The sequence below is a fragment of the Acanthochromis polyacanthus genome, chromosome 12 (assembly GCF_021347895.1).
Source record: "Acanthochromis polyacanthus isolate Apoly-LR-REF ecotype Palm Island chromosome 12, KAUST_Apoly_ChrSc, whole genome shotgun sequence".
NCBI classification, from domain to species: domain Eukaryota; kingdom Metazoa; phylum Chordata; class Actinopteri; family Pomacentridae; genus Acanthochromis; species Acanthochromis polyacanthus.
The window spans coordinates 15,361,922-15,375,423 of NC_067124.1; the positions used below are offsets into that span (position 1 = coordinate 15,361,922).

Here is a 13,502-nt window from a genome sequence, read left to right on the forward strand (position 1 = left end):
GTCACTTATCTCTCTCTCGCTCTCAGGTTCTCTCCTTTCATATCTCTGCATTTCATCTTTTTGTTTTTTTGATCCCTCCTCTCTCATCTCTCCTCACTCCCCCCTCCTCCCTCTCTCTTCCCTGCTTCATTCGCCTTCGCTGTCTTTGTCCACTACCATCTTTCCTCCCCTCTCTCTCTCCTCATCACTCTCTGTCTAATTTAGCCCACCACTTGTCAGGATGTTGGCATGACATGATAAAGAGGAGGCCCTTTGGGACAGAGGCCCCTTGACTGACTGACAGTGCAAATAATCCTGAGTGACTGATGAGTAGTGGACTAAGTGAGCAGATAAGTGATGAAGCGACAGGCTCATGTGAGCGATCTTCACTATTTTAATCACGTCTTAATATACTCTTGGCCTCTCTTCCAGCCATCACAGACACTACAGACCAACTCTGCACCAAACATCGTCACCTCATAAATCTCTCTAAATTGCAGTCAGAAATGTCCAACGATGATATATTTGATGTGATCTCAATAGTTCTGTTTTGGTAATCAGTTGTGTAATTGTGTGTTTCTCCACCTGGGGTTGTTGCACTGCCTCTCCCGATAGGTGACTCCACTTTCGCAGCTTCGGGAGCAGCTGGACCAGGACGACCAGTCGGACCAGTGTCCATGCTGAGGCCTCGGACCCTCGTCGCCCTGCTTCACACACTGGCCCCGACGACACCACTGAACGGAAAGAAAGAGGAGCAATGAATGGGAAAGAAAAGGATGCAGAGAAGATTGGAGGCCCAAACACACATAAAAGTGTCATACAACATACAGACTTTCCCATGAACTCAGCCTTTTATCTTCTTGACTGATCACAGAAGAGCCAAAAGGCTGCGGTCCACTCCTCGTTACATGCTTTCAGTCTATCAGTGAAACTCCGGTTGTGGTGCGTTTTGGACGTTTTCTACCTTTAACTGTCATCAGCTACAATCAACAGCGCTACGGCAAACATGGCTGAAATGTGGAAAAAATGTCTCATGTCTGTCTTTTTCCCTACACTGAAATAATACTGCATATGTACCATTGTTTTGTACTGTCACCTCTGCATTTCATTTTGCTGTGTACTATACTTCACCATTGCTTTCCACCCATTATAATTTTTTTCTTTATAAAAGCAGCAAAAACATTTTAAAAAGGGGGAAAAAAATAAACAGATTGAATTACTGTTGCCAAAAATCAACAAACTAATAAAGTAGTAATTTTGTCCTGATCAAAACAAAACAACATGAGACAAAAGAATAAATATCTGCCAAAAGACTGAGATAATTTGACTCCTTTCCAGTGCAAATGAACTGTAAGGGTGGAGCATTTTCCGTTTGTGACTTATTTATTGGTGTTTATGTTTGGATTAAACCTAAACCTGGAGCAGAGTTTTTACCTTTGTTTCAAAGTTTTTTCCCACGTTCTTCCAAATTGAGAATTTCCCTCTCATTCTTTTGGGCTGATTAGTGTGCAGAGAGCCGTGTGCACACAATGCCACCAGTTGCTTCTTTTCACCCTGCAGAAAGGGACTTCACTGTGTTGCACAATTACCTCCACAGAATCCACACCCCTCTGCATGACAGCCACACTGACAAAGCAGCTTTCTGATGATGAACACTGTCAAACGTGTGCCATGAGGCAACCGGGAAAAACAGAGGAGGAATATTCAACTAAATCATGTAAATACCGTGTTTTTTAGACTGTGCTGCATGAGATCATGGAACATCCTACAGGGCAAGCGTGTCTCACGCTCCTGAATCAAGTAAATTTGCTGTATGTACCTCAAAAAGACTGCACCATTATCCAGCAAACTAATTGCAAGTTCCAAAATGAGATTTGCTTCACTCATCATCTCTAAATGTACTGTGATCGAGACTCACTTAAAGCAACATTATGTCACAAGCTGTTTCCTGGTACAGTGTTCAGCAGGATTTGTACATGTCAAAAAGACATCAGTCATAACATGCGCAACTGAACACCTTGGAGTCATTGCGAGAACCTCAAGAACACACACACACAAACACACACAAAGTATGCAAAGAATCCAATCATTCATGCATTCATGAGTACTGATAGAGGGGACATATGTTCAGCTGTTATTGCTCTCACTGTGTGTTCATGCCTGCACTCAAACACACACACCTCTCCAAATAATCTCATGGTCCTTGACTAAGAACTAGAACAGCTGATTTCCCCTCAGTTTTCCCCCTGCGGCTGAGTGCCACAGATTCCTATGTGAGCCTGTCATTGTTTGTGTTCAGCTAATTGTCCCGCGGAGGGAGAGAGGGCGAGATTAAACCATCAAGTTCAATATATTGAGAAGCAAATGTCGATGAGGGGCTGTCAGGAGAGTAGGGGTAAGAGAGAGAGAGCGAGAGCCTTTGGGGGAGAGTCATTTCGAAAGAAACAAAGAATAAATAAAGAGCAAAGATTGCTTTTTGGCCACATCCCCAATGGTATATTTCTGCCACATCAGCAGCAAACCCGTTGCAGCTGTTCCCTGAGGTAAAATAATGGAAGGGGAGTGTGGTACCTCTGTCAAAAAGAGGGATTTTATTCACACTGTACTCAACTGAACTCAAATCTAAAACACAGTAAAGCTGCTCCAGATTCTTCACTTAGCTTATAAGTGGATTTAATGGTGCGCGCTGGGACATAAGGACAGTGTTGTGTAAAAAGACACAGTTAAAGGAAGTACAGTGTCACTCAGTTCAAGTCTTTTGTCTTGAAGTATTTGCACTATATAACACTAAATAAATGCTACTTTTATAATGGTATCCACATCAATCGGGCCTCTATAAATTACTATCGCTCTTTGTCTGCTGCAGCTTCTTGGCTCAGAGGTTTGTAGTATCCCTTGGAGGAGGAATGTATGGTGTGTGTCTCTTTTTACAAGCTCTTGTCCTCTTATAACATACACAGTTCATAATGTTACACAGTAAAAAAAATGCTGGGCCAACTTTACTGAGAATAAATCCAATTATTTCATTGGCTTCGCACAGCAGAATCTGAGAAGTGACACTTTTTAATGTTCTTGTTTGAGGTGTGTTGCTACCTTGGAGGTCTTTCTTCCACCTAAACTGCAAAGAAGTTTTTGTTAGAGGCTGTTGTTTGTTGCCTTTTATTTGTGGATTTATTTGGTGCGATGTTGCCATGGAACAGTGTGCTGGCAAAAGTCCAGCAAAACAAAAAAAGCCCTCCTGAACCGACTAAGGCGCATCAACAACATCATTTTATCTCCTTCAGCTAAATTGGAACAAAGGCTATCTCAGTCATGGCATGATTAAAGGGTAACTCTACCCTCTGAATAGATGTGCAAGTTTTGTTTTGTTTTTTTCCAAAACATGATTAATGACATTCTGCAGAAGGAGGTATCTCACTACATGTTCCTGCTGGCTGCTCTTTAGTATGACCACTTGAATTGCCTCAAAGGCAATGGATAAATCAGTCCAATAGATGTTAGCGGTTCCCATGTCACTCATGTGATGCCATTCTTAAGGTGACAAAGAGGAACACACAGGCACACACACATACACGCACACAAACATAAAACACGTTAAGTCACCATATCAGGGCCACAGGCTGAACCTTCGGCAGCTGGCATGAATTTGGTCTCACACTTCCTCCCAACTCGGTGGCACCACAGAGCCTTGCAGATATCCTGGAACAACATCAGAAGACAGCACAGGGTACTTTAAATGGTACTCTGAACATGCTTTCTTGCTCCACATTTCAAAAATGAGATGATCGGGATCCTGCGCACAACAGCTATAAACAAAGCAAGCAGTGGGAGGAACAATAAATTATGATAACATTGTTATTTTATTGTTATTTTGCCTCTTGAGAGCTATAAAAACATACTGATGGAAACTTGCTGGAATAGAGATAGTCTGAATAATGATCTCCTGGCAGGCTATCAGTGCACAGCAATTGCGTATCTCCAAAACATTCATGCTTCAGTAGCTATGATAACAACTTTTAGAAAAAGAAGAGGAAAAATCCATGAATCTGGTCCAGCTGCTGCACTGTCTCTGCTGCAGAATGACAAAAGGACTGGTACTTTTTCATGCATTTTCTTTGCCTAACACACCTTCAGGTTAGAAAAAGTGGAAAACCCACAGAACATAAAGACGAAGCACTAACAGCGTACAATTGCCTTACCAAACTTACATGATGTCATGGCTTTGTTTCTCACATGGGAGCACCGGGTGGTTCCTCTGCACACATCGCCTGAGAAACATGCCCTGCTACTTTCTAACATGTCTGCTCTGTTACTATCTAAATGACTATATCAGATTTTGACAACTCAGCGCAGATGCTGACAGACTCCTCAGCATCAGCTTGTTGCTGCCAAGAACCACCATGGACTTTGTCCCAAGTCCTATTTGTCCAGCTGTTTTGCTTACTCAGACCTTTTGTAGCAGTTAAGATGGAAGAGAGAGAGCAGGAGTAGATATATATAGAGAGAGGGAGACATGGAGAAATGATGGACAGAGTGTCACAGAATCTGAGGAAGAAAGAAAAACATCACTTTTTCTTTGCGTAACCCATCTCTCTGTAACCCCACACACCACGGAGAGTATCATCTGTCTCCTCCAGAGGTACCTTATCTTGACTTCACCTGCCAAAAAGTTACATGAAATATGAATTCATTACACAACGAGCTGCACCTCTGAGATCGATTCCTGTGGTGCTTTTTATGAGCAGCAAGTGCCTGGAAAAACGGTGAGTATGACGATTGCTTGGGGAGCTCTGGGTCCTGTGCACCTTGCTGCTACCAGATGCATAAGCATGTGTTGAAGCTTGAGTAATATATGTACGTTTAGTTGTTTGGATAACCGAGCAAAGGAGGAGACCATGTACTGATATTAAAGGTTCAAATCCAGCTAATTCTGCCACTGGAATGTGAAAGTTTATTTCCCAAATTGAACATCAGTTCCTCACCCATGACTCAGGATGTAGAGCAGATTGTCAACTAACTAGAAGGTTGGTGGTTTATTTCTTGTGTGTTCCATGGCAGGTGAGCACCTTGCATGAGAGCTCTGCTGCCATTGGTGTATGTGTGTGTGTGTGTGTGTGTGTGTGTGAATGAGAAATGCTTGGTAGAACCTGTTGCTAAGGTTTAAAGGTGCTATGTATTGGTATAAGTGCAGACCTTTTATTAAGTATGTTTTCATACTACACCATGCTCTTCAATAAAGCCTTCAAATGTTATCTTGAAGAACAATAAACTGCTGAAATGCTTTCTTAAAGTCTCATTTAACCAGTTTCTGCCAAGGGGGACTTGAAAAACAATGCATTTACTGTATTAGAAAACATGAAACCTACACCCTGTTTAAGTTGTGATATTTTTTGAAATGATGTCTTACATTTGAAGACAAAACAGCAAATAAAACTACAGGAAGCAGACTGGTCAAACCATTGCTGAAATAATAAGCAATAAAGTGGTGTACAGATTAAATTACTTGTATGCAGACAGATACACTTGTCCACAATCGTTAGTAATGTAAATGCTCATATGGGATATTGTTGAATTTTATTAATGAGTTCAAATTGTGTACTTTACTGGGAATGTTTTTTGTGAAATACTGTGTTTTGTACTTGTTTTGTTTAGTAACCGGCTGAAGAGTCTGAGTTCTTAGGGTAGATGTCCACTTAATGGAGTCCTTATATTCTTTTATAAAGTACATGAACCTTTTCTAGGAAAGGCCTCAACATAAATTCAATGAAAAATAAGTAAGTATCCACTGAGTCTTTTGGGGGAAGGACACTTTGGCTCAGTTTTTGAATGCATGGAGACTTCTAATTCAGCAGCAACACCAATAATCTACAACATCTTGGTACCATTTAACACCAGAATGATCTAAATCGTATCTGGACAATCTGGCAGGGTATTTCAAACAGCAACATCAACAGTAATGAGACAATGGGAGAGTGACAAGGAGAGATTCCCATTGGCAACGCTCCAGTGTATATTTAGTCATCAGTCCCAGTGAGTATTTCATGAGCTGCATTTTAACTCACTGTTTGTTTTGTATGTGTGTGTTACAGATACATGCGCATGAGGGCATGTAACCCGAATCAGCTTTTCTTTCCCTTCCTCTTTCCTTTTTTCCTCTACCTCATTCATCCCATCTCACTCTCAATTTATTTCTCTGTTTTTCCTAAGAAGCAATGCATCAGATTTTTAAAAGCTAACTTCAGGTTCCAGCGGTTGTGCTGACGAAACCCCTGAGAGAATCATGACACGGAGTGGGGATTTTTAAACTCATTTTTTAATTTGCATGAGCTGGCATAATGGAGTCAAAATCAATGTTACCTTCTTGAAGTCGAGGGTACAGAGTTTGGCCTTCTCCCCAAACTGCCATTTGCACTGTGTGTCGGCATCGTACAGCTCGCCAGGCAGCTTCTCAGGGTAGCGATACTCCTTGACTGCTCTGGGTTCATCTGATAGGCACAAAGCCTGGGCAGAACTGGGGGATGGGAGAGTGGGATAGGAGAGGGAAGTGAGTCAGGAAAAGGAGAGATGATGAAAAAAGAGAGGACGCAAGACAAAGAAGAACAAGGAGGAAGACAAGAAGCAGATCGGGAATGAAGATAGTAACAAGGAGAGAGGAGTGGAGGTAAATAAATCAGTGGAGGACAGTGGTATTAATCATTGATCTTTAAATATTTCCCCTGTTATGCTATCTATCTATCTATCTATCTAGTCATACAGACTAGATAGTCATCAAAACTAACTAAAGTAGCTGGAGTAAACGATTCCCTGCAGTGCACAAAGAGATTCCACAACAGCGAGCATCACTCCACATGTTCCTTCTTCCCAACGCTGGGACAACCGTAAAGTGTCGCCATGGTAACATAACACATTGCCAAAACTCCAGACCTGACAGCAATGGTTTTAATGCATCAGACACTCAATTATGACAGACATAAAGAGTCCTTGCCCATATCGCTCATATCCTAACACCGACGGGGGGTTTCCAGTGTTAGCTGATATCACTGGTTACTACACTGAGATGTTTTACAGCTTAAACACTGCAGTTGGGGGAATATAATGCAGAAATATGGTGGAAAGAGCATGAAGAGTCAGAATATGTTGGAATGGTTCATCGTGTTAGTGAGTGGTCCTGATTGCTTTAGCAGAGTGTATGTGTGTGTATATAAGATCTTCACTTGCTTTATGGGTCCTGTGTGTCTACAAAGAACAATGGCTGTGGTGCAAGTGCAATATTCTGATATTCTACATTATTCACTTAATAAGGTTCCTGAAAAATACATTACATTTACAGCAGGATCACACACATCAGCAGACGCATAGAGAAGGCCTGTGGAAGTCCCTCATGCAACAACTACAAACCCTATGTAGTTTATTTGCAGCATCTCTGGACAAATTCTCTTTAGAGCAGCTTTTTATAGTAGGAAGAGCAACAGAGTTAGAACAAAATGTTTTTCCCCAAAATGTTTGCTGTAAGCACTGCACACAAGATTACCATCAGCTGGGGACAAAAAAAAAAAAAAAACAGAGAGAAAAGCACCCATTCTGCTGCAGATCTCCTGACTCATCTCTTCCAGACAAACATAGCTGGACTTTTATATCCATGGTTTGTTGGTACGTCACAGCTAAAAATCATGCTATGTTGTGAGTAAAAAAAGTCTCAGACATCCAGATGATTTATGTTCGATTGAGAAGAAAATAACACTTCCACTTTACCAGATGTATCACCTACTGAACACTAAAACTACAGCTTCAAGCTTGATTCAGTCAATCAACACTTCTGTGTCAATGAAAATCAAATGTTCTGAGCTAAACTAAACTGGCATTTAAAGCAATAGCTTCACATTTTCTATCACTCTTGCTGAGACAATGATTTTTTTATCATGATTATTCATTGATTTTAGTGACAAAATATCCATGCAACATTCCTGCTTATGCACAAATCTTCCAATCAATATAAGACTAAAAGTAGGTTCTTCTGCACCTGAATTTGGTGCATCTACTAGAGGAAAAATATAAGAAAATTTCACTCCAAATTTGCTTAGAAAAAATACATTACAATTTATTAGTGTTGCTTAAACATCTCACATGCAAGCTGCAGTAGAAGTTAGCTAGGCAACTATGCACAGACAAGACTCTAGTCTCTTCATGAAGTTACTGTACTATATTGCATGATGAACTCAGGTGATTGTATCTGCACTGTGCTGCTTTGAGTGAAACTTTAATTTCAAAAATTAATATTATAGTCAATCAATTTAATCGCAGGAAACCAAAATTAGTTAGCTTAGCATAAAGTCCAGGGGAAATGGCTGGTAGCCTGGCTCATTACAAAGGTAATAAAATCTGGCTAATATCTCATCATAGAGACTTCTGAAACCAAATAATCAGATTTCCCAAAATATGTTAAGACAAAAGCTTAAGAAAAAGATTTCGAGGAAAGAAATGAGAACACTGACATTTTGATTGACTTTACAAGCGTTCATATGAACAAAAACAAGTTTAAGTTGCTTCTAGGAACACTGCTTCACTTGGCATGAAAGTGCCCCATCCGCTTTAGGCACGACAAAGCATCTGAACATACATACAGCATTGGTACAGAGCTCTGCAGCAGAGGCGAGGCATAGTTAGAGTGAGCATGATGTAAACTTTGCTGGCTTTTCACAGCAGACAAAGGCGACACTTAGGAGTCTCATTTAACTCAGTGAGACACATTTAGCAAAGACCATTTATACATCATAACATTCTGCTGATTGCAATTAGGAAAACATACAGCAATTTTATCATTCAGTAATTGAACAGGAAGACGAGCCCTGGTTGGTTCGGTGGTGCAGAGATCCCCTCCACGTGGCCCCTGGGGGTTATGGGAGTTTAATATAAGGCTGACAGGCCTAACAAGGTTGAGGTCATCCCAGCTCTAATAACTCAGCGAGGAAATACACTGTCTGTCTCCACCACTCTGAGAGGAGAGGCCTGACAGTTCAGTTAACACACTGGTAAATTTAGTGGAGGGCACGGACTCTGGGCTATCTAGTTTCAAGCACACACAAAAACACAGCCAGACATATGGACGCTGCATCAGTGATGGTTTTCTCGCTTGTATGAGCAGTCCATATGCATGAAAATTCAACTATTGCACACCCAAACAATGCTCCCAGAACTCTTGCTAACATGCAGCTTAATACGTAATAAATTTGCAATATGTAAAACACCATTTACAGAAAAAAGCAACACCACATATCACAGTTACAAAGTGAACTCTCGCTCTCTCTCACAACAGCCCTTTTTGTTGCTTGCTTTTATTTTTTGAAAGCAAAATAAAGTCTGCAACAGTTCCAACACAAGTGCAGTTTTTCATTTGGCGCTTTGGATCACAGCAACATCAGTAACTGATATATCTGCTGCTGACATGTTTTTTCTGCAACACATGTTCATCTATCAGTAACACATGTTGAAATATATAAACACAATGCACTTTAAAAGTGGCTATTTCCAGTCAGAATAATTCTGCTTTACAAACCATCACCGTGCTTTATGTCTTTGTTGCATGAGCACTTAACAAGGGACTAGCATGAGGCCTTACTCATCAGTCTGCCATAAACGTGATGCAGCTCTAAAGTTCTGAAAACTTAATAAGACTCTTCAGGGAAAGTTAGCCATAAATGTCAGTATTAATGAGAAAGTGCTTCCTAAATCATTTTGTGTGCTTTGTTCACCAGAACAAAAGCACAACAGTGAGGGGATATATGGCTGCTTACTTGAGGAAGCGGCTGAGGTACTGGCGACTGCAGGCAGACCAGGAGAAGATTCCATTGTGGCCGGCTAATGTGGGAGACATTATGTTGCCCTCTGACTTTTTACAGACATTCCCTTCACCGTCATGGACCATTCCAAAACTGGAGAGTGAAAAATAGAAGTTCCAGTGATCTAACAGTAGAAGACAAGGGGCTGTATCATGGAAGTGTGTAATTAGAAAGGGCGAACGAGCACAATGCTGCTTTAGTTTAGCAACTTGAATATCAGTTTGTGAACTTTTACACACAGAGATGAAATATGCTTTATAATATATTTTGATGTTGATATACACTACTGTTTAAAAGTTTGGGGTCACTTAGAAATGTCCATATTTTTGAAAGAAAAACATTTTTTTCCCCCAATGAAAATAACATTAAATGAATCAGAAATCCAATCTAGACATTGTTATTGCACTAAATGACTATTTTAGCTGGAAATGGCTGATTTTTAACGGAATATCTGCAAAGAGAAACAGAAAAACATTTCCAGTAACCATCACTTCTTTATTCTAATGCTACATTGTGTTAGCTAATTACATTGAAAGGCGAATTTATGATTAGAAAACCCTAGTGCAGTTATGTTAACACATGAATAAAAGTGTGAGTTTTTACGGAAAACATGAAATTGTCTGGATGACCACAAACTTTTGGACAGAAGAGTACTTTCTACATGCACAGTTGCAATTCTACTGGTTCATTTATTTACTAATTACAACACATTCAGTTTCATTTTTCAACTTATTTTTTAATCAGGTTGGCGCATATGATGTGCAAATTTTACCACAGTTGTTAATGTTGGCAAATTTTTGCATTTCTGTCCAACTTGTGTACATGGGAGGGAAGAGAAACTCTTACTTGTGTCCAGATTCATGTGCAATGGTGAAAGCCAGACCCAGACCGGTGTCCTCATTTACGGTGCAGCTCCGGTATTTGCTGCACATCCCGCTAATAGGAGCAAACCCTGGAAAACCAGTGAGAGAATTTTACAAAGTTATTTCATGAGTATGACTTTCAGTTCGAACCGGCTGCATGTGTAAGAAATACCAAACATGGCATATCTGAGTTAAAACCTCTCCATATGTTAGATTATAGGACTCTGTGGGAACATTCCCAGATCCCCGTGCTACCTTTCACCTTCCTTTAAAAATTCTTCTTCTGTCTTCACTTCTTTTTCATATCTCCTATTCTCTATTAAACTCTCTTTTACTATGCGGCTCCCTATATTCCTCCCGCTGTCCACTTTCCTTCTGAAAAACGTACTCACGGCACCCCTGGCACTGAATCAGAAGGATAATACGCATGGAGGCCTCCCTTTACGTTTCTGTCTCGGCCTCTCATGGAGAATTTAGCCTCCTGTTTTGTTTAATTTATGGCACGAAGTCATTCACTGTAGAGAACAAAACCCCTAAAGCAATGTTCTCATGAACATAACTAATGTGAGTAATGATATTAAACATAACCAGGCAGACTGATTGTGAGAACTTCCATTTAGTTCCTTTATATGTCAGGACAGAGGTAGGACGTTGATATTATATACTGGTTTTGAAATATGGGTGAAAACATTGAGAGATAGGGCTGTAACTGTAATGCAAATAAACTGTGCTATACAGTGAGCGCTAACGACCATTTTAGCTCACACCTTTGGGAATTAGTCAGTGCTAACTCTTATTTTGACTGCACACACACAGACACACACAGACACACACACAGACACACACAGACACACACACACACACACACACACACACACACACACACACACACACACACACACACACACACACACACACACACACACACACACACACACACACACACACACACACACACACCTTTGAACTAGGCCTTCATAGCAATGATTAGAGCTAATGCTAGCCTCAACACTTTGAAGTCAAAACTAAGGTCTGGGGTTTGAAGGTAGTGTGTGTTTGCTCATGTATGTATGCGAGTGTGCATCACTTTGTGTTTCTCTGGGACACAAAATGGACGTTTTTTCTCACAGTGTGGACGACAACGTGTTGGCATTGTCATTACCACAAACAGGCTGTTGTTAGTTTGTTAAATGTTGTACGTTCACAAAGGCTGACTGTGTGTTTGAAGCAAATGAGTTTGGTTTCTACAGATAATAGCTGAAGAGCACTGTTTTGAATATTCTGTGATTTAAGTGAAAACATGATTAGTGTGACTACTTTTTCTTGTGTATTATATTCTGGAGGTCTGTATTAAATGCACAGTATGCTTCAGATTCACTCTTACTTTCTATCTGCTGTTTAACATTTTTTCCATACTACTACAAATAATACAGCATGTGACAGTGCTACACAGAAAAACTGCCCATCTTTTGAACATCTGGTTTGGCTGGTGTGATCGTGGGTCACACAGTGTGACAGAGGACAAGAACGTCTTCCCAGAGAATGTCAGAGAGAGAAAATGACATATTTCCAGCAAGAGCAACAAATAAACCATAAATAGGAACAGATGCTATTTATGTGACTTTGTTTAATGAGGAAAAACACTCTTACTGTCTGACTTCTTATTATTTTATTGTCTTTGCATGGCAGTGGATCAGTGCATTCACAGGAATCCTTTATTTACTCTCAAATCACACATTTGTGCATTTGGTTGCTGCTTCTCTGTGATTTTCATACCAATAAACAAAGCAATAAATACGTACCAAGAGTATCACAGGGTTCATTCTTCCAGGAGCAGATGTCGAGTCCTGTGAGGAGGATGGCATGGTCGTGGTGTCGGCCTTCTCTGCCTCCAAGAGTGGACTGCCAGTGGCAGAAGCTGTTCAGCGTGTGGTCTGCATGGTGGTTGATCACTAAACCGTCCTGTGAGATAACAGAAAAAAAGAGGCACAAAGAAAGACAGCATTGTCTTTGTGTAAGAACAGGCGTTGCTTTTATATTTATTAGTAAGCGGGCTGGACTATCTTACCAAACTCTATGTGCACACAAACAGTTTACCTTGATGCAGTATGCACTTTGTAATCATTATTGTAATCACTTTACTGCTGTCATAGTCACTTCATTCAAACCATAGTTTGCAAATGCACAGTGCATTTTATGACCACTGCTGCTGTCAGTTTTAGTAAGCTTATTCATTTAGAAGTAATATTTTTTTCTACATTGTGTACATTTGGTTAAAGAGGATCAGCAAAGTAAGAATCTCATTGTACAGTGTAACTGTCTAATTTTCTGTGAATATGACAACAAACTTCTTGAAATTTAAACTTAGCATTTTTGGTTCTTTGCCTAATCTTCAAGATCTTTAAACATCTGCATTTTAAAGGCAACATGAAGATCCATCCATCCATTCTCTATACACCGCTTTATCCTCACTTGGGTCGCAGGGGTGCTGGAGCCTATCCCAGCTGACTCGGGCGAAGACAGGGGACACCCAGGACAGGTCGCCAGTCTGTCACAGGGTTACATATACAGACAAACAATCACACTCACATTCACACCTACGGGCAATTTAGAGGTATCAATTAACCTCAGCATATTTTTGGACTGTGGGAGGAAGCCGGAGTGCTCGGAGAAAACCCACGCATGCACAGGGAGAACATGCAAACTCCATGCAGAAAGATCCCAGGCCCATGCCGGAATTTGAACTGGGGATCTTCTTACTGCAAGGCGAAAGTGCTGACCACTAGGACACTGTGCCCCAACATGAAGATCTGAGAGAAAATAA

At 40.6% G+C, this 13,502-nt stretch overlaps 1 protein-coding gene across 1 annotated transcript in view; it reads right to left on the reverse strand.

Moving 5' to 3' along the window:
* The window catches only part of LOC110957183 (A disintegrin and metalloproteinase with thrombospondin motifs 16), a 57,870-nt gene that overhangs the window by 23,116 nt on the left and 21,252 nt on the right, over positions 1-13,502 (reverse strand). Inside the window, exons 7-12 of the mRNA XM_051957355.1 lie at positions 12,481-12,640; positions 10,662-10,767; positions 9,771-9,908; positions 6,337-6,490; positions 3,583-3,678; positions 565-713 (exon numbers count right to left, since the gene is read on the reverse strand). Of these exons, the coding sequence (XP_051813315.1) occupies positions 565-713; positions 3,583-3,678; positions 6,337-6,490; positions 9,771-9,908; positions 10,662-10,767; positions 12,481-12,640 (803 nt within the window). The remainder of the gene's footprint in view (positions 1-564; positions 714-3,582; positions 3,679-6,336; positions 6,491-9,770; positions 9,909-10,661; positions 10,768-12,480; positions 12,641-13,502) is intronic.